This window comes from Stegostoma tigrinum, chromosome 5 (genome assembly GCF_030684315.1).
Source record: "Stegostoma tigrinum isolate sSteTig4 chromosome 5, sSteTig4.hap1, whole genome shotgun sequence".
Lineage (NCBI taxonomy): Eukaryota > Metazoa > Chordata > Chondrichthyes > Orectolobiformes > Stegostomatidae > Stegostoma > Stegostoma tigrinum.
The window spans coordinates 22,764,478-22,790,909 of NC_081358.1; the positions used below are offsets into that span (position 1 = coordinate 22,764,478).

The 26,432-nt window shown below is 40.9% G+C and overlaps 1 protein-coding gene across 1 annotated transcript in view; it reads right to left on the reverse strand.

Moving 5' to 3' along the window:
* zc2hc1a (zinc finger, C2HC-type containing 1A) overlaps positions 1-25,231 on the reverse strand; it is a 61,570-nt gene extending 36,339 nt beyond the window's left edge. Inside the window, exons 1-4 of the mRNA XM_048529679.2 lie at positions 25,159-25,231; positions 20,984-21,045; positions 18,927-19,043; positions 7,128-7,269 (exon numbers count right to left, since the gene is read on the reverse strand). Of these exons, the coding sequence (XP_048385636.1) occupies positions 7,128-7,269; positions 18,927-19,043; positions 20,984-21,045; positions 25,159-25,228 (391 nt within the window). The 5' untranslated portion in view covers positions 25,229-25,231. The remainder of the gene's footprint in view (positions 1-7,127; positions 7,270-18,926; positions 19,044-20,983; positions 21,046-25,158) is intronic.
* Positions 25,232-26,432: the final 1,201 nt, after the last annotated feature.

The window sequence follows — 26,432 nt, forward strand, 5'->3', positions numbered from 1 at the left end:
CCCCTGACCTGCACATCTTTGGACTGTGGGAGGAAACTGGAGCATCCAGAGGAAACCCATGCAGAGATAGGAAGAACATACAACCTCCACACGGACAGTCATCCAAGGCTGGAGCTAAACTCGGGTCCCTGGTGCTGAGACAGCAGTGTTAACTACTGAGCCACTATGTTGTCCTCTAGGCCAGGAATCTCGAGAGTGTGTCAGGGTTGTATAACCCTGATGAGGCAGAACAGTGGAAAGAGGGGTCAACATGTCAGGCCAGTTGGTGGAAGTGTTTAAGGATGATATGTATGATGCAGTGGCTGGTGGAGTGGAAATTGAGTACAAGGGGGGCCCTATCTTTATTGTGTTTGGAGGGGTGGTAGTTAAGGGCTGTGGAGCGGGGAGTGGAGGGCTGTCTGGATAACAGAGGATGAGGGGGTCGGCAGTGGGTGGGGGGGGGGGGGGGGGGGAGCGTTGTTTAAAAAAGGCAGATATCCTAGATGCTTTGTAGTGAAACGTCTCCTCATCAGAGTAGCTTGGGTTTTGGCCTATCAGGCGAAGTATGAGCAGCAGGAGGAAAAGGGGACTCAGTTGGAGTTTAAAATTAAAGAAATCAAGCAAAGGGAAGGAAGATAAGTATGCCATAGTTAAAGTCATAGAGCTATACAACACGGAAACAGATCCTTCAGTTCAACGCATTCATGCCCACCAGATATCCTACATATATCTAGTTCCATTTGCCCACATTTGGCCCATATTCCTGTAAACCCTTCCTATTCATATGCCCATCCAGATGCCTTTTAAATGTTGTAATCATACCAGCCTCCACCACTTCCTCTGACAGCTCATTCCATACACACACCACCCTCTGCGTGAAAATGTTCCCTCCAAGTCCCTTTTATATCTTTCCCCCTTACCTTAAAAACTTATGCCCTCTAGATTTGTACTCTCCCAACTTGGGGAAAAGATCTCGTCTGTTTACCCTATCCATGGCCCTTATGATTTTATAAACCTCTATAAGGTCACCCCTCAGCCTCTGATGCTCCACGGAAAACAGCCCCAGCCTATTCAGCCTCTCCCCGTAGCTCAAACCCTCCAGCCCTGGCAACATTCTCAAAAATGTTTTCTGAACCCTTTAAAGTTTTACAACACCCTTCCTATAGCAGGGAGGCCAGAATTTCATGCAATACTCCAAAATTATCCTAACCAATGTCCTGTACGGCCGCAACATGATCTCCCAACTTCTATACTCAATGCACTGACCAATAAAAGCAGGCATGCCAAGTGCCTTCTTCACTATCCTATCTACCTGTGACTCCACTTTCAATAAACTATGAGCCTGCACTCAACGGTCTCTTTGTTCATCAATGCTCCCCAGAACCTTATCATTAAGCGTGTGAATCCTGTCCTGATTTGCCTAGTTGGCTGGACAAAGAGTGCAGAACAACAGAAAAATAAGTAAGGAGCAGAACAATGCAGATCTACAGAACGCACATATTTGTGGGTTGGTAAAGTGCAGTTTCTGATGGTACATTGTGCAAATATGTCAAGGGTACAAGAAAACAGAGGATGGAGAATCCAGAGAATCGCTTGAAACAGAAAAAGTCCAGCAAAGCTGAATAGCAGAGAGACAATATTAAGGCCACATGATCAGGTTTTGCAGTCAGGAGACCAGTACAGGCTTTACATTCTGTGACAGAATCATTGGTAGCTTCAAAAGGCAACTTACACCAGAACAGGGGAGTCACTTCTGGCCAAGGGTTACTGGATTTGTAACGGTAACTCTGTTTTTCTTTCCACAAATGTGCCAGACCTGTAGAGTTTCTTCAGCAATTTCTGTTTTTTTTAAATCAAGGGAATCAATTGGTCTTTGCCAATTTGTCTATCTCAGGCACCTCCCTCCCTTTTCTTGACCTCTCCATTTGCATTACTGGCGACAAGTTACAGACTGACATTAACTATAATCCCACAGACTCTCATAGCTACCTAGACTACACCTCCTCCCACCTTGTATCTTGCAAAAACTCCATTCCGTTTTCCCAATTTCTCCATCTCTGTCGCATCTACTCTGATGAGGAGACATTTCACAACGAAGCATCCCGGATATCTGCCTTTTTTAAACAACACTCTTCCCCCTCCTCAGCCACCCCCTCTGCCCCCTCATCCTCTGTCATCCAGACAGCCCTCCACTCCACGGTCCACAGTCCTTAACCACCACCCCTCCAAACACCCGTCACTTTACACTTCACCAGCCACTGCATCATATGTATCATCCTTAAACACTTCCGCCAATTCCAAGTAGATCCCAGGCCTCTCTGCCTTTCCAAAAGGACCTTTCCCTACGCCACTCCTTAGTTAGCACCACACTCCTCACGAACATCTCCAACCACCCTCCCACAACCCACAACCCCCCGACCCAGTACCTTGCCCTGCAACTGTTAAAGTGCAACACCTGCTCACGCACCACCACTCTCACTCCATCTGGGGCCCCTAAACAGTCCTTCCAGGTGAGACAAAGCTTCACCTGCATCTCCTCGAACCCAGTCGACTGCATCCAGTGCTCCTGATGTGGTCTTCTCTATGTCAGTGAGACCAAATGTCGACCAGGTGACTATTTGCTGAGCATCTCCACCTGGCCCCATAACAGCCAACCCAATCTCCCGGTCACCATTTCAACTCCCCACCCCATTTCCCCTCCAACACGACTGTCCTCTGCCTCCTCGAGTATCGTAGCAACTCAGAACATAAATTGAAGAACAAAAATTTATCTTCTGCCTGGGCACTCAACAGCTTGGAGAACTGAACACTGAGTTTTCCAATTTCAAATAACCCTCCCACCCATCTCCTGGCTTCCCTTCCAGCCCCATATCCTCCCTTCCACTCTACCTTCTGACCTTCCCTTCTAGCCACCGAGTGGATTCATCCCGTCCATTGACTAATCAGGTTGTACCTACCACCAGTGTCCACCTATCACCACCATTCCGCCTTCACCCCTCCCTCCATCTTCCCTTTACCTGCAGCTCCCCATAACTCCACATCCAGTCCTGAAAAAGGGTAATACCTGCAATGTTGACTGCTTCTTTCCACCACATGCTGCCTGCTGGTGTGTTCTTCCAGCCTCCTGCTTTTCTACGACAAGATTACTGAATTTTCGTAGTTTTAGAAGGGAGTTTACAGTGTCATTTAGGAACTGGAGACAGTAGCCTTACACATGGGCAAGCTAACACGTGGTAAGGGCCAAATGTTCACTTTGCAGTTTGATCAAAAGGTGGGACTCCACACTTTTTATGAGAGAAAAGATGGACAGGTTGTGTCAGGTTAAGGAGGCAGGGATGAGCTGGAGGGTTGGTCATGAGATGAGGCCAGGTTTGAGGAGATTTTGAAGCTGGTTAAACCCACATTTAGGCCTTACTGCTAAAATGTATGGAAACTGCAATTGTGGAAGGGACCGAGTCGTTGACCAGGGAGATCCAACATGGTATTTTGAAAAGGACACAAATGATGTCACCTTGTGGTCAGGAGCATGGAACATTAAATGCCACATATAACAAACCACTATGCATAAGGAACAGCTCAGTGCATTTGGAAATGGGGACAGCAGTGTGTGAAGCTGTACAGCAAAACAAAAAGATACCCTTTATACTTCAGGAACACAGCAGGCCAGGCAGCATCAGAGGAGCAGGAAAGCTGTCGTTTCAGTTCCGGATCCTTCTTCAGAAATGCGGGGGGTGGGAATGAAGCTCAGAAACAAATAGGGAGAGGAGGGCTGGGGCTGGAGAAGGTAGGTGGGATGGTGATAGGTGAGCGCAGGTGGGGGTTGGTCAGTGACGTGGGTGGGACAGATATGTGGGAAAGATGGTGGACAGGTTGTGTCAGGTCAAATTCTGTTTGCGACAAATGACAACCCCCTCCAGTCGCAAAACATTTTAACTTCCCTTCCCACTCCCTGGGTAACATGTCAATCCTGGGTCTCTTCAGTGTCACAACGACACCACCCGCAAACTGGAGAAACAGTACCTCATATTCTGCCTTGGGAGCCTGCAGCGTAGTGGCCTAAATGTGGGTTTAACCAGCTTCAAAATCTCCTCAAACCTGGCCTCATCTCATGACCAACCCTCCAGCTCATCCCTGCCTCCTTAACCTAACACAACCTGTCCATCTTTTCTCTCAGTTATCTGCTCCTCCCACCTCATTGATTAATCCCCACCACTGCCTACCTGCACTCACCTATCACCATCGCACCTACCTTCCCCAGCCCTGCTCCTCCTCTATTTATTTCTGAGCTCCCCTCACTCTTTCCATTTCTGGAGAAGGGTCTTGACCCGAAACATCAACTTTCCTGCTGCTCTGATGCTGCCTGGCCTGCTGTGTTCCTTCAGTGTTTTATCTCTGACTCCAGCATCTGCAGTTCTTACTATCCCTTTATACATAAAGATGTCATGCATAATTCTAGTGTCTGCATCATGAACTATAGTTTAAACTTGTTAATTCCTATTGTAAATATTTTTAATCAACCTGTACAGTTGTGTTAGAACACATCTCTGGAACAGGTGGGACCTTTAGCATTGCTTTAGCACAAAAATCCCCTATAATCCCTATTGAATCTGTATGCAGTTACTTGTATTGAATTAAATACTGTTCTACATATTTGTTATCAAATCATCTAAGCAAAGTGATTGTTAGTTGCAGGCTTGCATTTAAGAAAAGTTGCTTAACCTCATTGATTGCGTTTGAGCACACTGGCTAGTTACAAAGCTGAACTACGCAGCCAGAGTCACTGATTAAACTGTAAATCTCAACTTAGACAAGAAAATTACACTGCTAGAACAACTGTGTAGAGCTGGTCAGTATTTGTCAATGAATTGTAGCTATTAGCAATAACAATGTGTTGACTTTAAAATCACATTAAGCATAGCAATGTTCAAATGGAATTTTAAGTTCAGTCTGAATTTAAAGTAACAGCAGCCCTATATAAATTGACTGCTCAAACACTGTACTGTAGAACTACACTATCACTCATTTCTCCTTGTATTTAATACAGATCATTCATTTTGAACAAGATATCTGACTCTTGAAATTTTTTAAAAAATTTATTCACGAGATTCACTAGTTGGGCCAGGATTTATAATCAATCCCAAGGTAATGATGAGATGCTTTCATGAATTGCTGCAGTCTATGAGCTGCAAGTACACCCACAATGCCATTAGAGAAGGAGTTGGCAGGAGTGTTCCACTGGTACTGAAGCAACAATGATATATTTCCAAGTCAAGATGGTGAGTAATTTGGAGAGAATCTTGCAGGTGATATAGTGTTCAAGCACACGGTCACTTGGCATTTTTAAGTGGTTAGTGGTCGTGGGTTTGGAAGGTGCTGTCTGAGGATCCTTGGTGAATTTCTGCAGTGTTTCCTGTGTATGGTACACAGTGCCGTGACTGAGCATCAGTGATAGAGGGAGCTGTTGTTTGTGTATGTAATGCCAATCAAGTGGGCTACTTTGCCTTGGATGGTGTGAAGCTTCTTGGCTGTTATTTGAGCCGCACTCATCCAGGCAAGTGGCAAGTATTTCACAATACTCCTGACTTGCACCTAGGTGGTGGACTGGCTCTGGAGAGTCAGGAATGAGTTACTCACTGTAGTATGCCTAGACTCTGACCTGCTCTTGTAGCCACTGTATTTATACGGCCAGTCCAGTTAAGTTTCTGGTCAATGGTGGCCCCCAGAATGTTGATAGTTGTGGATTCAGTGACAATAGTGGGACGATGGTTAGGTTCTCTCTTGTTGCATTAATTGGCATGTTTCAACTCCAAGCCTCGATATTGTCCAAGTTTTGCTGCGCTTCCACTCAGAGTGCTTCAAAATCTGAGGGGTTGTTAATGGTGCTGAACACTGCGCCATCATCAGCATACATTCACACTTCTGACCATAAAGTGACCATTGATGAAGAGCTGAAGATGGTTTGGCCAAGGATACTATGCTGAGGAACGCAAGGGCTCTTTTTACATAGTGGTAGTGTGCCTACCTTTGAGCCAGGACGCCTGGACTAAAATTCCACCTACTCCAGAGGTGTGAACTAACATCTCTGAACAGGTTGATTACAAAATATCTATTGAAGAGCTCCTGCAGCGATGTCCTGGGACTGAGAACACTGGCCCTCAAAATGACAATCATTTTCCTTTGTGCCGGGTATGACCTCCAAGATCCTGGAGTGAGCCTTCATCCTTTCCAGTAAGCAAAGCAAGGAAAGAATCAACACATTGATTATTAAGCTCCATATGCATCACACAGAGGAACACAATTCCAACTGACTGTTAAATTGAAGTTGGAACCAATACACAGGGGAGTAAATCTACATTTGAAATGTTAATTTGGGGCTGCTCACTATTGCACAGGAAGCCAAAATTACTAAACCAGGCACTTCTGAAGCACTGAGCTAAATATTCCAATGACAAACTCCAAAGACACAAAGATGTCTTTTAAATGTTGTAACTTATGGTCATCTGGATAAGTACATGAATAAGCAATGTTTGGAGGGAAATGGGCCAAGCACAAGCAGGTGGAACTAGTTTAGTTTGGGATTAGGGTCAATATGGACTGGTTGGACCAAATGGTCTGTTTCCACACTTATGTCTTTATGACTAAGACATAGGCAGCAGAAGGAGGTGTTCAGCCCATTGAGTCCATTCTGCCATTCAATAAGGTCATGGCTGATATGGTAATCCTCAACTCCAATTTCTTGCATTATCACCATAACCTTTAACTTCCTTCATGATTTGCAACCTGTCTCAGTTTTGAGTACAGTTAAATGCCACAATGGATTATTCGCTTCTCCCTCAAAAGCTTAACTAGCTGTCATTTCACTGCATGAAACAGTGGAACAATTGCCAAATATTGCAGATTTTGAAATCAGAAATAAAAAAGTATAGTACAACACTCAGCAGCACAGGCAACAGATCAATGAAGAAAAAATATTAAATTGCACCATCATTATACCAATTGGATTCATCAACTTATTAAAATTTGTAAAAGCATCTATGTTAACTCTGCAGATCAAACAATTAAACATCATGGATTTTTGTTTTCAAATTATAATGGATCAAATATCCAGCAGGCTAAGACAGTAAAAATTCTATTCGTGCATGCCATACCTGGATCATATAAAGGTGGTGGTGGTGGTGGAAGGGAACCTCCATCTTTCATCGTTTGACTCATTTTTTTGGCTGCTCTGATGGTGGCAATGAAATTTTCATGTTTCATTCTCCAGTTTGAGGGTTTTTTGGGAGGCTCAGGCTAAAGAATTGAAATAATATTGCAATTAATTTATTACGTATGTCAGATGCATGCATCCTGCATACATAACATTCATTTCATGTGGCATCCTTTGTAAAAGAAAACTCTTAACATGTCTTAATGAAAATATCAGCAATTCATAAAAGGAAAACTATTAATGAACCAATTTGAAAAAAAATTCAACTCTTTTCTGACATTTTCCACAAATATACACTTTGTCATTACTCCAATGCAAAAGATAAGGCTGAAGCATTCACAATCTTCAGCCAGTGCCAAGTAAATAATCCAACTTGACCTCTTCCAGTGGTCCCCAGATTCTTGATACCAGTCTTCAGCCAATGTGACTCATTACGCATAGTAGCAAGAAACAGTTGGAGACACTGGATAGAACAAAGACTATAGGCTGTGACAACATCCCAGAAACAGACTTGTGCTTCAGAGCTTGCTGCTTCACAGCCAGGCACTTCCAAGTAAAGTTGCAACACTAGCATCTACCCAACAATGGAGAGAATTGCCTAGGCCTGTCCTGCACACAAGAAGCAGGACAAATTCAACTGGCCGATTACTACTCCCTATCATCAGTAAAATGATGGAATGTGTCATCAACAGTGCTGTCAAACAGCACCTGCTCAGTGGCTCCCTATCTGGGCTCCACCAAGACCACTCAACTTTTGACCTCAAGGTTGCAGCCAAACAAGTGTCGGGTCAAGGATCCAAAACTGGGATAAATGGGTATCAGGGGCAAATTCTCCTCTACTTGGAGACATTCCTGGCACATAAGAAAATGATTATGGTTGCTAGAGATCAGTCATCTCCACTTCAGGACAACTCTGAAGGAGTTCCTCAGTGTGGTGTCCTAGACTCAAGTATCTTCACCTGCTTTATCAGTCTTTCCATCATAAGGTCACAAGTGGGATGTCCACCAATGACTACACAATGTTCAGCACTGTTTGCGAGCCCTCAGATACTGAAGCAATCCATGTTCAAACGTAACAGAATCTAGACAATATCCAGATTTGGGTTGACAGGGGATAAGCAACATTCGTGCCACACAAAAGCCAGGCAATTACCATCTCTAATATGATACAATCGAACCATCACATCTTGACCTTCAGTGGTGTTACCATCACTAAATGCACCTCTATCAACATCTTTGGGGTCACCATTGACCAGAAACTCAACTTGGCTTTCCACATTAACACAGTGGTTACAAGAACAAGTCAGAGGCTCGGAATACTGCAGCGAGTAGCTCACCTCCTGATCCTCAAAGCCTGTCCATCAATAACAAGTTAGGAGTGTGATGGAATACTCACCACCTACCTGGATGGGTGCAGCTCCAACAACATCCAAGAAGCTTGACACCATCCAGCACAAAGCTTCCCACTTGACTGGTACAAAATACATAATTAACTTATTCCGCCACCACCAACACTCAGTAGCTGCAGTGTACTATTTGCAAGATACATGCAGAATTTTACCAAAGGTCCTTTGATAGCACTTTTCAAACCCACGATCACTTTCAACTGGAAGGACAGGGGAACAGATGCAGAGGAACATCACCACCTACAAGTTCCCTTCCAAGTTACTCACCACTCTGAATCGGAAATATCCTGCCATTCCTTCACTGTTGCTGGATCAAACTCCTGGAATTCCCTCCCTAATGGCATTGTGGGACAACCCACAACACATATACTGCACCGGTTCAAGAAGGCAGCTCATCACCGTTTTCTCAAGGGCAACGAGTGATGGGCAATAAATGCTGGCCTGGCAGCGACGCCCACATCCCACGAATGAGTGAAAAAATACTTGGGAACTCATTTCTAACGTCCTCAAATTTTTCAGGAAAATTTTAAAAATCCAAATCTCACAATTCAATTTTATCCACTAATTTGTCAAATATTTTAATACCTTTATTGAAGTTTTACTCAAAAAGTCTCAATATCTCCCAAAAGCCTATGGTTGGATGTCTTATTTCTGCTTAGCATGGTAACTCTCAAGTGACACTAAATCCCACAGGAAGTGTTGTAGAAAACTTCAAAAATAAATATCAACAGCATTTAGGACATTTAAATAACACTTTGCTAATAGTCTCTTACAATTTCTAAAAACATTGGTTTTTTAAAATACCAATCAGTTGCTTTGACAGAAAGACAATTTCAGTTGGTGTTGGAAGAGAATGACAGAAGCTGTGGAGAACAGGACTGTGGGATGACATCAGTGGACAACAGCAGATGCAGGACAGAAAAAGGCAAGTCAGTAGTAAACAGACCATTTTACATGTATGGAAAAAGTTGATTATGATTTAATTAGTGAACACACTTTAAAATATTGCTCATTTAAAATACTTCAACATTCAAATGCCACAAAGAGAGTGAAAGGATATCAGAGGTAATGTGGGAATATGGTCTCGAGATTACAATTAGATCAGCCATGACCTTGTTGAATGGCAGAGCATGTACAAAAGTAGGTGGCTTTCTTCGACTATTAATTTGTACACATGTCAACTTCTATAGCTTCAACAGCCACAATGCTGACATATCACACATAAATGTGCCACACATCTGTACAATTTGTCTGAGATCAAGAAAAACAAGAGACAAGTTAGCCAAAACAGATAATCTTACTTATAAAGGTGGATTCAAATAGAAGATTGGAGAGGAACAGACAACCCAGGCCCTGAAGTACATGATATTATCATAGAATCATAGAATCCCTACAGTGTGGCAACAGGCCATTTGGCTTGAAGTCCACACTGCCGCTCCGGAGAGCATCCTACCCAGATCCATTCCCCTACCCCTGCATTTTTCCATATCTAACACCACTTAACCTAAGCATTCATAGGCACAATGGGCAATTTAGCATGGCCCATCCACATACCCTGCACATCTTAGACTATGGGAGGAAACTGCAGTGCCCGAAGGAAACCCACGCAAACACAGGGAGAACGTGCAAACTCCACACAGACAGTCACCCAAGGGTGAAGTGAATCCAAGTCACGGCGCTGTGAGGCAGCAGTGCTAACCACTGAGCGACCATGATACCCCAACAAACATTAGCAATCGCAAACAAGAAAAGGACTTAATCACATTACTCACAAGCATACTGTATTATCAACCTGGAAATATTTCTAACAATCAGCACATAGCTATTCTAATGGATGAATTAGTGTTTTCTTTTGTCAGTTAAGGAGTTTATTCTTGAATTAAACTCATCAACGTATACCTGATGGATACTACAATTTGCTAATCAAAAACCAGGCAATAAATGGGATGTGCAATAAATGGTGGCCTAGCCAACAACACCCACTTCCCACAAGTAAATTTAAAAGAAGTACAGACTCAAAATGATACATTGGATGGAGGGCTCTTGTGGCTGAGTGGTAGTGGACCTATTTGTGAACCAGGAGTTAGTTTTGTACAGATCAATTAAAAATATCTATACTAAACTGCCCTTACAACCTGTTATTCACAGTATTAAATGTTATTTACATTGCTAAGTTACTCTGTCTATATATGTTAATTGCTTGCACAATCAATATTGAATTATCAATTTAACTATTTGAAGAGGGAAAACTAAAAGGATTAAAAATTTAATTTGAGCATAATTCTTGCAATTGCAAGTCTGGATTTCTCTTTCTGCTCTTCCTGCACTCTTTCAATGGGTTTCTTTTGTTCTCTCTATTAAATTGCAAATAACTAATGAAGTTGCACCATTTCTCTCACCCTTTATTACTTGTTCAGGTTTCTTTTAAGCCTCCTAACCCCAGAATTAGCTGATTTGGAGCCAGACAGACAAAATTATAGCCTCTAAACTGACTACAGGACTCAGGAATTGAGTAAGCTTTCAGAGATCTAAGCAGCAAGCCAGTGAGGTAGCAACAGCTGATGACCAGATGGAGTGAACGGACACCAATGTCAACTGAAAATGGGCAACAAGCGGAAACCTGTAAGTTTACAAAACAGACGAAGAAGCCAACTGTAGTCAGAAACAAATAAAATCTGCTAGTTCCAGTGTTAAAATACAAATGATGGGTTTGAAAAAAAAAGAATATGCACCACAGTAAGTAAATTAATGAAAATAAACTCATTGATTATTTGGTCATTAAAGTTTGAGATACTTAGAACTACCTCCAATGACAGTACAGTGACACAGATCAATGAACAGAGATTTGCTAGAAAGCCTTTGTAGACTCAAATTATCTGCAGGCATCACAACTGAAGGGTTATATTGGATTTTCCATTGTCTAAGAACAGATTCTATTTTGATGTTTTGGATATTAGTTAATTGCAGTCATTGATAAGGCTTGCCAACCTCTCTGTTTTTCACTACTGTATATGTTCCCCAAGTAAAATTTTATTTAAGTTTTAAATTCTATATTTTGCTCTGCATGATCAATGCCTCCCATTTTAAAAATTACAGTTTCATTTACAAAAGTTCATTCTCACATGGAGGAATTACTTCCTTCAGTCGCCTTCCTCAGCAGATTCTTAATAAAAATCTTTGGCCATTTTGACACTCATACACGTGATTATTACTTAAGTGTTCCCAGATCTGATTCAATTCAATTCTTCAGAAGTCATAACTTCACCAGACCAGAATTTGGTCCCAAGTATTTACTGACTGCCAGGCTGTGAAGTTCTCATGTCACATGGGTCAGTGGAAGGGGGCCCTGAGCTAGGAAGTGGTACCCTGGTGGCCAGGAAGGGTAGCTCCATTCCAGCAGGTCCCAGGAGCCATGACAGCCTCTCAGGTGGGATGCCTTCAGGTAGCATTGGGTTTGGGTTTGAGCTGCAGCTCCTACTGGTGGTCAGCAGCTTGGTGAGTGAATATGCCTTCAACATAAATTTTCACCACTCCCATAGAATTTCAACAAAAACCCCACCAAGAATAAATAACATCAAATTAGTAAAGATGTCTTCCCTCTCCTCTTCAATTTCAATAAGTTACTACAGAACTGTTACAAGGTCTCAGTAGCTACATGGAGTATTGTTACAAATTTATTCATACATGCTGAACCTCTTCAGTAAATCTTACCTTGCAGGCTAGGACAGGAAAATATTTAAACAGCTATTAAGGCTCAGTTCTACCCGAGCATACCAGTGAAACCTCACAGCTAGAAATGAACAGTGGATTAACGACAATTTTAGAATGTTCATATTTTGATCTAAATAATGCAGACACAGTCATTAAAACAGAATTCCAGAAGACCTGTACAAGTAAGAAAGTAACTGCATGGCTGCAATTTATATAAATGTCAAATTGTTTAATCATAAAACTTAAGTTTAATGCATCGATTCCAGCAGATTCAACCAGACAGTCAAGACTTTAAGTCAACATGTTGAAAAGCCCAAAAATTGAGATTTCGGGGTGTGTAATGATTGGAGTTGGGGAGTGTGTGGTTAAGATGGCACTTCCAATATTACCACCTACTCATGCAGGAGAATGGTAATTCTACTATTCATAATTGATGGGTTCCTGCAGTCAAACTGAACCATGGGTTTGACATCAATCAAGACTGTAAATTGAGACTGTGTTGTCAATTAAGCCAAAGGATGTTTTTGCTCCTTGTGCTCAACCACATGATGTCAAAGATTTCACATGGTTACTTTCAATTAGTTTCCTCTTTAACCCAATTGTGACTTCCTTGGTGTTTATGTACAGAACAAACAATAAATTTTCACTGTGAAATCTAATAGCCTTCTTTGTTCTTCAAACTCATGACATAATGCAGTAATATTCTGACTGTAATGATACACTGTTGAAACACAAGAGTTCAACCGTTTCCTGTCGCATATTCTGTCAAGATAAATAGAATAAATACAAAATGAAAAAACAAACTTAGCAGGTCTGGTAGGTTCTGAAGAAGGTCACTAGGCCCAAAATGTTAACTCTGATTTCTCTCCACAGATACTGCCAGAGATGCTGAGTTTTTCCAGCAATTTTTTTTTGTTTTTGTTTCTGGTTCCCAGCATCCACAGTTCTTTCAGTTTTTTGTTTAGAATTATAAATTGCTTGAATTGATGTTAGAACAGCATATATTTTAATCAGTTTGAAAATTATTTCACAGTATTTGTAAATATAAACACTGCAAAATGGGACTCATATCCTGATTTCCCAGTCCAAAGAGCTTCATTATATACCAAAGTGAAAATAATTTTACATTTTAAGATTTATCTCAATGTTTTTACTGAAGTATTAAGACAATAAATGATTGAGGGTCTTTGTAATTATACGTAACAAATTATGATTTTTCTTAAATGAATTCTGATTCTCAAATTTCTATGGTGGGATTTCAACGCTGAATTACTCATTTCAGTAACATATTATGCTAACACATGCTAAAAAGTCAATTATTAGTAGCAAATAAAAGCAAATTCAGTTCTACACATCGGAGATAGTAGGAACTGCCGATGCTGGAGTCTGAGATAACAAGGTGTTGGGCAGGATGAACACAGCAGGCCAGACAGCATCAGAGGAGTAGGAAAGCTAGTGTTTCGGATTTGGACCCTTCTTTTTTCTGATGCTAACTGGCCTGCTGTGTTCATTCAGCTCTACACTTTATTATCTTATTTAAGTTCTGTACCTCACCCCTTTCTGAAATATAACAAAACCTCTGGTAGATTTATTAAGAACCCATTCAGCTCTTTTGAGCCCACTCTGTCACACGATTAGATCACGAATACCCTGTATCACAGCTTCAAGCACTTATCTTTGCTCTGTATCCCTCAACATCATTGCTAAGTAAATTCTATTTTTCAGGTTTAAAAATGATTATTAGAACAAGCAGCTACTGCTTTTTGTGATATAGCTCTACTTCTGTGAGAAACATTTCTCTACAAGAATGAGAGGTCATCTCACTGAGATGCACAGAATTCTTAAGGTATTTGACAGATTGTGATGACTAGACATTTCCCCTCAGGGGAGAGTCTAGGACCAAAGGAATAAAACAGCATTGATTTAAGACAGAAGAGGAAGAACTTCTTTTCTTATAGAATTGAGAGTCTTTGGAACTCCCTGCCACAATGAGCTGCGAGGCAGATCATACAACATAGAAACTGGCCCTTTAAGCTATCACGGATATGCCAATCAACAAGCACCAGATTACACTAATCCTTTTTACCTGGACTTGGTCCACCACCTACTATGCCCTGGCATTTTAAGTACTCTTCCAGATGCTTCTTAAATGTTGCAAAAGTACTTCACCTGCTTCCACCAACTTCTCAGGCTGAACATCCCACACTCACACCATCCTCTGGGTAACAAAAAATTCCTTAGATCTGGTCTAAACCACTTGCTCTTCACTTTAAATTTATGCCCTCAGGTCTTAAACACATCTACCATGAGGGAAAGATTCTCACAATCTCCTCTGCCTCTGCCTCTCAATTTTGTATACCTCAATAAGATTCCCCCTCAGCTTCCTCTACTCCAAAGAAAACAAACATAATCCATCCACTATCTCTTCAAAACAGACTTTTAATCCCAGGCAACATCCTGGTGAATCTCCTTTGCATCTCCTCAGCAATCATATCTTTCTGATAGTGTGGCAACCAGAACAGCATATGGTATTCTATCAGTGGCCCAACCAATGTTTTATAATGTTGCTACTACATTCTATGCCTCAGCAAACGAAGGCAAGCATCCTTGTGTCTTTTTCGTCACTCTGTCTACCTGTGCTGACGCTTCCAGCGATTTATGGACTTGTACACCAAGATGTCTTTGTTCCTTAGTACTCCCCAGGGACCTACCATTTGGGGTGTATAATCTTCCTTTACTAGACCTTACAAATGCATCACCTCGTACTTATTGAGATTAAACTGCCTCTACCACTGCTCTGTCCAATCTACCAGCTGATCAATATCAATCTGTAACCTCAGACTATCCTTCTCACTATCAACACTACCACTAATTTTGGTGTCATGGGCAAACTCACTAATTTTACTGTCTACATTGACATCCAAGTCATTAATGTACACAGAAAACAGCAACAATCCCAGCATCGATCCCTCTGGCACACCACTGGTCACAGGCTTCCACTTACAAAAACACTCCACAGTCATAATTTGCCTCCTATTTGTATGCCATTTTGGATCCAATTTGCTAACTTGCCTTGAATATCATGTGCTCTTACCTTGTGGATCAGACTTGTGTGTGGGACCTTGTCAAAAGCCTTAACTGCAGTCCATGTAAACCACATCAATTGCACTACCATCAATATATTTAATCACCTTTCCAAAAAATTCAACTAAATTAGACAGGATTCCCCTGTAACAAATCAGGGATAACTATTCCTGATCAATCTCTGCCTTTACAATCCTGTCCTTCAGAGTATTTGTAGAATAATTTCCTAAATTGTGTTTAATATTGATTAAGATCAATAGAGTCTAGATCAGTAGGGGAATCAAAGGTTAAAAGTGAGTGAGGGAAATAATAGATTCGTCATCATCTTATTGAATGGCAGAGCAGGCTCAAGGGGCCAAATGGCCTACTCCTGTTCTTATACCTTGTGATCTCTCCTGAACAGCCTCACGCAATATGTTCCTCCAAGTGCACCTGCTTCCACCAGTAGACTATACCCAAGGTCTACAATTTTTTTTTACTTTACCCTAAAATGAAGCCAGTCCAAGAAACTATTATCTGATAAAACTCAGTTGTTACACAAATAAAAGCTGATAATCATAAAAAGACAATTAACATAAATCATTATATATAGGAGCACAAGAAACTGGACACCATATAACACATAATATTGAATAATGGAGTGCATTCAATCACGGTTTATCTTAAGTTTCAATTCCACTTTCCCAACTGCTCCCCATATCCTTTGATTGCAAGACCAAGGTTTATAACATAAATATAAAATAATATACAGCACAGGAAGCTACCATTCAGCCAACCACGTATATGCTGCATCGTTGACCAGCTATTCAATTGGTCCAATCTTCTGATGGCACTCTAAATATTTTCCCATCAAATATTCATCCTATTTTCTTTCATGACATAGCACCAGCAATGAGTTTGTGAAAAAAAAATAGATCTGAAAATTTGGTGAGGACACAGGATATACTCTGGTCGAGGGATTTTTTTTTTAAAGTCATCCATGGAATGTGGATGGCCCAGCTTAAGAAGGTGATGGTGAGCTCCTTGGATTGCTACTGTCCACATGCTAATGGAAGCCCCACAATGCCACCAGGGAGGAAGTTCCAAGATTTTGACCCAGCAACACTGAAGGAATAGCTACAGATTGACAGTCAGGATGGTGAGTGGCATGGAGGAAACTTGGCGGTGGTGTTCCATGTACCTGTTAACAAACTCAATAACTATCTCCAAGAGATGGCTCAGAAGCAACACTACTGAATTGGCCAAGTCCTAAATGACATAGCTGCTAGACTGGGTGTGTACCAGGTGGTTCAGGTGCAAACAAGAGGAAAAGTTTGTACGGCCCAATCTTCACTAATTGGCCCATCATCACGTCCACCCAGGACAGGGTCGATCAGAGCAACCACCGCACATTGCGGAGACAAAACGCAACTTCATATTGAGGATATCATTCATCCTGTTCTGTGGCACTACCATTGTGTTAAATGGGACATTCTTGGAACAAATAAAGCAGGGCACCCATGAAGAACTGTCAGCTTTCAACAGAACTGCATCAAACCACAATGGTAATCTAATGTACTCATCTAAATGACTTTTAAACATTATAACTGTCATCTCATCCACCACTTCTTGTGGAAGTTCATTCCACTTAGGGACCACTCTCTACATAAAATAAAATGCCCTTTTTAAAATCTTTCTTTTCTCATGTTAAAAATATGTCCTCTAGTCTTGAAAAACACCTCCCTAGGGAAAGGACACCTGCCATTCACCTTATCTATACCCCTCATGATTTCATAAACATCAATAAGGTCACCCCCTCAACCTCCTATCCTCCAGTGAAAAAAGTCTCAGGCTATTAGACTCTCCTTATAACTCAAACCCTCCATGCCTGGCAACATCCTGGCAAATCTCCTTTGAGCCCTCTCCAGCTTAATAATATGCTTCCTATAACAGGGAGACCTGAACGAGACACAATCCAGAAGAGCCCTCACCAACATTCTGTAAAACGTCTCCATAACATCTCAATTCCTGTACTCAAAAATAAAGACAAGTGTACTAAACACCATCTCAACTACCCTTTTTGTGATGCAAACTTCAAACAATTGTGTGCCTGAACCTTTGGGTATCTCTGTTCTACAACACTACCCTAAGCCCTACTTTTAATTGTATAAGTCTTGCCTTTGTTTGTTTTAACAAAAATGCAGCAGCTCACATGCATTTAAAATAAACTCTATCTGCCACTCTTCAGCCCAACTGATCAAGATCTCTTGTAATTTTTTAGGTAACTTTCTTCACATCCACTTTCCCACTAAGCTTGGTGTCTTCCACAAACTAACTAACCATGCTTTCATGTGTGGATTATTAGATTTCAAGTGAGTAGAAACATTGCTTTCCCTTTATTTATCTTCTAATACCATCAAAAGTATGGTATTAGAATGGACCAATGCATTTGCATAGTATTCTTAAAGTTACTTGAGCATTTGGCAATTTGACTGATGGCTGAGCAGGTACGTGTAGCAATCAACACTCCAAAGTATGTTCAGCACGTGCTTCCCAATTACAGAATCACATCTAATAGTCAAGGTTCTTTTAATGTAAAAAAAAGAAATATGTGGTGTTTGTGAACTAGCCAGGAGCGACAGTTCCGCCATTGCTTTCTTCTTGGTAACGCTACAAATCAGAGATTACTTGTCACCAATCAGCACCCTTTTCTACTTCAGTATAAATTGCTTTGAATTTTTGGTATTTGGCATTCTTGCATTTTGTACTAATCAGTATAACAAGAAAAGCTTGTGCAACATCTCTCATTTCAGCAACATTTGAGTGATCTTGCTATATTTCATAAATATAAAGCAAAAGACTATAGCATGAGGGAATCAAAGACTTGACAAAGGGCAGAATTCCATAATTGAAAAGCTGAAACAACAGGAAAAATAAAATTTCTGATCTCTGGAGCACCTTTAATAATCAGTAGTTCAAAATACATTATGCAACAAATTTATCTTTTAAACCACAGCAATAAAAATGTGGGTTAAAGTATCAATAATGCATAATTCAAAGCAAACTTGCAAAAAAAAACAAGTCAGTATGAATAATGCAGACTATGAGTTTGATTATGACATTCAACATAAACTTAAACATGTTATTATTCACTATTCTATAACAGTGTAAACTAAACTAAAAGTGGTCAGAATATAGTTTGGAGTTAGAAGCAATGTGCCAGAGGCTCTGGGGTAGATAGGAATGCAAAATTGAGCTGAGACAAATGAGTGTATTTCCTAATATCCCAAAGAATGGTGTGAGCAAAATTCAAATTTAAACCACAGTGACTCATTTCTAGCCCCATGAATTATGTGAAAAATATTATCCCTGTAATTAATAAAAGCAATGAAATCCATAAAAATAATACCCAAAATTCCAAATGAGGGTGTATTAAAAGACTAAGGAATGCTGTCAAAGGCACAAATGCCACCAGGATATCAGACTCATTCGGTTTACTGTGCAATTGCAGATGGAAAAGAAAAGACTCCAAAAATGATTGTAAAATTTTATTTACCTACCCTGGGTTTCAGCGGTTTTAAGGTGGGAATATCAGTTCCTTCAGCTCGCTGCCTACTGGAGTCAAAGGTCTTCCTTTTCTTATTAGCACTTTTTTGGCAGATAGGCTCATGCTTTAACTGTAAGAGAAAAAAGTAATCTTAAAAGTTGTATTGATAAGCTGACAATATTGAATATGAAATTGCTCATCTACAACAAAAGTTATATTTCATTGGTTCAAGCAATTAAGAATCGGCACTTTCCTTACTACTATAAAATCTGATGGATGGAGTCACTGAGGAACCGGTGGATGCTGAAAATACCTACTATCAAAAGGTTTCTACCATCAGACTTTTAGCCATCTGTTGCTGGATTTCTATATCTGCTGCATCCATGTATAAAATCTTATCACAAGCAGTTTACATTTGATTGTCTTTAGCGATAGATTTTAAAGCTCATTCCGATAAAATACGAACAAACTACTCCAAAGTAATTCATTTCCTGGGTAAAAATAAATACAGAATCACACAACAGTCAGTATTTGAACAAAATAAAACCCTTCTAAGTGGACACCTAAATGTTAATGTACATGCGTTTTCCACTTTCAACAACAATGTTTGATTTTGAATTTCTGCTTTGTTTGTCATTTCCGTATACATTAAATGCATTCAATAAGCTCCATTTTGAATTCAATTCATGCTGAATGATTAGAATATAGTATCTGTTAAGTTCATTGGCAAAAGTTGACAATGCAGAGTTGTGGTGTTAATAATGGGGCTGATGTCCTATTTTGTTACACAAATGGTGAGCATCAAGAATGAACAAATCCTGAAAAAAATGTTATTCTTTCTCTAACATGCCTTAACCACTGATAAGTATCTGCTACAGCATCAGTGTCAAACTCAGGGAATTGCACTTTGCATACAACGTCCCAGATAACACCACCACCAACCCTGGGTGTGTCCTGACCCATCTGCTTCTTCAATGAACTTCATTCCAACATGAGGTTAAAAGTGACTACGATCACTACATTTGCAAAACGTTCAACACCATTTGTGTCTACTCAGATAATGAAGCAAGTTCATGGTCAAATGCAACAATAACTTGGGCTGACAAGTGCTAAGTGACATTCAGGCCAAACAAGTGCAAGGCAATGGCTTTCTCCAACAGGAGAGAACTGAACCATTGCCCCTTGATGTTCATTTCCAATAACACTGAGGAAGCTTGACGCCATCTTGGACAAAGTAGCCCATTTGATTGTTTCTGCTTACGGTGCCAATCATTTCTTCCATCACTAATGCACAGTAGCAACCAAATACACCATCTACAAGACGTACTTCAGAAATTCACCAAGGATCCTTAAACAGTATCTTCTGAATCCACTATCATTACCATCCAGAATGAGAAAGGCAGCAGAGACATAGAAACACCACCGCCTGTAAGTAACCCTCCAAGTCACTCACCATCCTGCCTTCCTATGTCCCTGGGTCATAATCCTGGAGCACTCTCCCACCATCACTGTGTCTACCTATAACAAGTCCACTGCAACAGTTCAAGGAGGCTGCTTGTTTTATGTGTATTAAACAGAATCAGGCAGAGAAGCTGCCACCCCATGATGACTAAAAAAAGTACTTTTCTTCACTGAATTTCTCAACATACAGAATATTGCGTTACCAGAAACATTTGATACTTTAATATTCTATTCAATATTTAAGGATATGCAGTAACATAACTGAGCAGAATTTGAATTCATAAATGTAGCCACTCAAATGTTTTGTAATTAAGCAATTGAGTTTTGCCTGGATATAAAATATTACCTTGTTCAAAACACTTTCCCTCAAATTAAGCTTAAATTTTGCATTACATTGTTCTGATCCACAAAGATTTATTTCATAATGATCCTTGGGATGTCACTTAACATTAAAAGGAGATAATTGCAAGTTTTTGCTGAATGTCCCTACTGTTAATGGTGGCATCCATTTCTTAATCCTGAATAAAAGAGTACATTTCAGTCATCTCCAGGTAATATAACTGTGGTGGGTATATGGAAAGAGAAGACGAGAATATACTTGATACTTACCCGCACTGGTAGCAAAAAAGTTCGTCCACAAATTTTGCAAGGTGCCAATTCTGCTGCTCCACCTTCACAAACAGAATATCAACATAAAAATACATTAAATTATTATTCATTTAGAAGTACTCCTGTGAGTCATCCATTCCTCTTAAGTGGACACGCTGTTGTCCTCTGAAAGGCATTCCAATGTCTGAGTTCCAAACTATCAATACCACCTTTAAAGATTACGCTTTTATACAACTTAAATAAGTAGGCCTAGAGAGCCATACCCAGCTGTGTGTGTGCACGCGCGCGCCGGGGGCGGGGGGGTTGTTTAACTTGGCAGGAGGGTCCAGCCTAGCAGGTGCTTAGTATGGGAGGCTTGGGGGTGGAGATGAGTCAGATCTGATTGCAAAGGAAGGTGGAAGTCAGGCCTGTAGTTAGAGACAGAGTCCCTCAGGTCATGTGTGAAGGTAGGGTGGTAGTCCAATTGGTTCAGAGTGTATCAAGTTCATTCATGGAGGCAGAGGCATTACTTAGGTTTTGTCAAAAAGCTTTAGGTCTAATCAGGGAGGCAGATCTGGTTGTGGGGGAGTGGACATATCGGATGATCGATCAGGTCATATTGGGGATATGCGAGGTCAGGGAAGGAGGTGGTCAGCATAAGCGATTGGCACATCAGTTACTCAGGAGTTATAGGAAGCTTTTTCTATCCAACATTTCCTAGGCAAATAAATCCAAATTGTCTGAAGACAGAGGATCCCAGCAGCAAGAAAACTGTCCGCTGCAAGGTAAAACTTTTCAGGCAATTCTCATGTAGGTCACTGCGTCAGGACTTTCACAGAGTCTTGACCACAGATTTGCTCCCTGACGATTCAAAGACCAGTCAATGCGGCCCATTATCTTTTCCTTCCTGTATTTGAACCAATACTTTGTCTTTACCTTCTGGCTGTGGGATTTTTCATGCAGTTCATGTTGAACTGGCTAAATAATTTCTAATCCTCTTACCAAATTAGTATAGCAATGTTAATATATCTTACTATAATACAGCACAAAGTTCTACTTGCGATTTATGATCATATTTATCATAATTGGATTTGAATCCGAATATGGCATTTGAAATTGCTATTGATTCTTTGAGCCAATGATGCTGATGCATCCAGCATGTTTATTGTTTATTTGGTTATAAACATATTTAATGTTTATTTTGTTTTATGTGGATTATAACCCAAGCTTTTAACTTCCCAATGTGTAGGCTGAGACACTTCAAGATGATTGGCTAATGAGCCTTCTTGATAGCATCACTGTTGGTGTACGCCACAGATCACTATAAATGTCTCAAGATTAACTCCATAATATTCTGATATGACTGTCAAAAGATTCACAGCCCTCTTTGTCACCAACATTTTTAGAAGTCAGTAGTAAGGACCATTGCTTTGACACTAATCATTAAAACCACAGTGCAGATTCAAGGCACAAAATGTTTTTACTTGGTTAAGGTTTAAAGGAATATTCATAATGAGATAAATTTTGGACCATTTCCTGACCCAACAGTCAGGAAATCTCACCAACATGCCCTTTTTTTTGTTGGAAGCTCATGTCAATCTAAACTAAAACATGGCCTTCAAGTTAACCCTACTCTTCCAAATCAATTATCTCTCCAACATATTTTGAAATATATTGATTATAATTTGTATTTCATATTGTCATAACAGTCATAGTTTTAGAACTCTATGGCCTTCAGCCATTGTGTGCACAACAGCAGACAGGCATTTCTTGTCCCATTTTCCAGCAGTCTGCCCACAGCCTTGTGCATAATGGCGCTTCATTTCTGAAATTTCCTACCCTTGGTCACCCTTTCAGACTGTGAGTTCCAGATACCCATCAGGCTGAAACATTACTCCCTTAATTCCCCTTTAAAACTCCTACTCCTTGTCTTAAATCTACATACCAGGTTATCGACCCCTCTATTAAAGGTAAGTATTCTTCCTCTCTACCTTATCTATGCCACTCAATTAAATCACCCCTCGGCTTTCTCTGCTCTAAAGGAGAAGCATTACCAGATTTGTTGTCCAGTTGCCTTCAAGGGTCTGGGGACATGCACACCAAGGTCCCTCTGATTCCCTATACTTCATAGAGTCCTGCAGTTTATCACGTATTCCCTTAACTTGTTAGTTTTCCCAAAATGCATCACCTCACTTTTCAGGAATAAATTCCATTTGCCAAAATTCTGCCCATCTGACTTTCCAATAGTCTAAGGATTTCCTCCTCGCTATTTACCTTAATACATGTGGTTAAGAATTATACAATTAGTTGGTCAAGAAAGTTGACTGTAAAAGGGCAGTTGTGAACATTTAAAACTACTGCAAAGTGGGGTGTAATTAATGAGCAGCATTGCATAAAGCGTGCACTATGATAACCAGCTCCAGTTTGGAATACGAATTTCAGAAGCTAGAAAATAAACACCAGAGCAAAACCAAAATCTTGGCACTTAAAGAATCTAAGAAGTCTGCTGGAAATCTGCCCTTTAGAATAAAAACTTCATAGAAATAGCCTTTTCCTGATGTTAGTCTAATTGGTTTTGTGACAAAACAGAACCATGTGTGAGAATTTAGGTCTGCAAATATAGATTGAATGAGAGCTGTGTACAGAAGGCAGCATAACAACGAGCTAGGTCACATTGTTTGAAGAGAATCAATACATTAAACAGATGGGAGCAACATATTTATCAGTAATGATCTGGTAAATAACAAAAGGGTAGCATTTTGCATAAAAATAACAGGAAATAATCAGTCTGAGATGTAGAGGAGAGAAAAACAGGTCAAAAGACTAATTATCTTAACAACATGAGTACAGATACCATTGCTTCAATTTTAACCCCTTCTAATGAATTGCCAGGTAAGGATAAAATGAAGGATTAGACTAATGGAAACGGTCACTCTCCTTCTAGCAGCCACAATATAGTAAAAGTCAGGATTCAATAGTGCAAGTAAGACGAATGCAAGTTTTAACCAGTGCAGTTCAAGGTTTCACAGACAAAGACAAAGCAGTTCGAAAATGCATGGCAGAAGCAGACCCACACAGAGCAGTGTGAAGAATGTCACAGGGGCTTGATGAATATATGCAAAATTCACAGGTGCTCCTTCATTTCATTGTCAGTAATGATTCAATACTGTTTGGTATATAAACTGGATTTCAAGGGTTCCAGACAGACAAAGGCTCAAATTTCTTGGCCTACGATGCAGTAAACCGGGATTCTCAGGCTGTGATTTTCAGACCGTCGAGAGAGCTGGTTGCAGATCTCTGCATTTCCACTTTACAGACAGATTGCTCACTGGACTGGCCAATCATGCCAGTGAGTGTTCACTACGATTAGTTTTAAGGGCACTGATGGCAACAGACCGACAGAAAACAAAACAGTAATGCTTGCTACTCTGTATAAACGCATCATCAAGCAGCATCCAATCTTTTCAAATGGAAAAGCTTTCAATTCATCAACATCCAAGTGACATGCAACCACAAAAAGGTCATGCTAGTACGTGCTACGTTTTTAATTTTCTCAAGAGTCAGGCAATACATTTACATATAAACTTGTACAACTATATTTTTTTCTACAATAACAATTCATGAGTGGAATAAGTGAAATGGGTCTCAAATCAATGTTAAGGCAACTCAAACAATCAAACTTATTTAGCAGAATTTGACTTGGATGATAACAGCTTTATGAAGTACACATCGTCGAGCCTTACAATTACTTTTACAACAGCATACAACGTATCTAGTAAAAAAACAGAGTAAACCGGACAGATCATGCAATTCCGATCAAACGAATCTATGCAACGAGAAAGGCAGAGCAGAATGGGTGGGGTGGGAGAAAGCGTTATTGCAGTTGAGAGCCGCAAATTCTCTCGAAAAAACGAAATCCGACTTGGCGGAGACCACTTCTTTTGGTCTTAAAATTTGTGGGGAGAAAAAAAACACAGGATCTGCAGCAGCAGCAGTAGGGATTAAAGGGGGTTTGGTTGGCGATGAGCATTGTCAAAGAACATAGGTCTCTCCCTGGGATTGTGCATTGTCACCACCAGCACCCACCCTCCTTTTACACCTGTCAGCCCCACCACCTTCAACAATGAGGGAAGGAACAGGGCACATCCCCGCCATCGGTCGATCTCTTTCTTTCTTTCTCTGTGAGAATCTCTCACCTTGATCCACCGGCACCGCCTCCATCTTCGTCTCATTAGCAACGCGAACTGCGTCCGCACCCCGCAACATCGAGCGACCTGATTGGCTGACGGCCCGCACTCCGGGGCGGGGTCCTTCCTTTGGCCCACCTTCCCCCTTTGCCCAATTCTCCCTGATTGAATACCATTTCTCGGTTACCCACAAACTTTCGAATCTTCCCGCTGGCAGGGAAAGCTGAAACCCGATCGGTGATGCCCCGAGGGGGGCGTTAAGCTGGAGGCTGTTGGCTTCATTCGATAGAAGTGAGCACAGTGCCCGCTGACCTGGGCCAAGGGTCCTGACAAGATGAGGATCAATGGACTGGGCGTGTACTCGCTGGGAATTTAGAAGAATGAAGGGGGAAAGGGGAATCTCAGAGAAACAAATACAGTCCTGATGGGACTGAACAGGCAAATGCGGGAAGAATGTCACCGTTGTTGAGGAAGTCCAGAACTAGAGGGTCACAGCCAAAGAATAAGAGGAGCCAGGTGAGGAAGAATTTCTTCACTCAAGAGAATTGAGAACCTGTGGAATTTTCTCCCACAGGAAGCTGTTGAGGCCAGTTTGTTAGATGTATTCAAGAGGGAGCTGGACATGGCCCATGTGGCCAAAGGGATCAAGGGGTACAGGAAGAAAGCGGGAATGGGATACTGACATTGCAAGATCAGCCATGACATGTTTCAGTGGAATTTAATGTGAGGAACAAAAGCAAAACAGGAGATGTCCAACAGATTAATGTCCTCAGAAACCGCATTAAATAAGGGTCATTACACCCTTGTGGTAATTCCAGCAACATGTTGTGGAGTCGTATTGTCTTTACCTTGAGGTTTGCTCCAGTGTAAAGGCCACCCACTCAGAATGACAGTCAGGCAGTGAAAGCAATTAACCAAGTCGTTGAAGATACCTGTTATCACACACTGCTGGAGCAGGTGGGATTTGAACCAAGACTTGGCCTAGCTCAGAATGAGGAACACTATGCCACTGCACCACTAGACTCCAAATTAGGTGGGGAATTCTGTCTCAGTGACAGTACCCCTACACCACGGTCAAAATCACAACAGACAGTTGAAAAGCATCTTGTCAGGACCCCCACGTTGATTCGGCACATCCTCCAACTGGTTGAGACAGCTGCACAGCCTTTCACTAAAGCTATTCAATCTATTATATTCAAAAACAGAGGAAATGAACTAAGAGGAGCTTATTTTTTTTACCACTGACTTTTCATAAAGGAAACAGATCTTTTGGATTGGGAGTT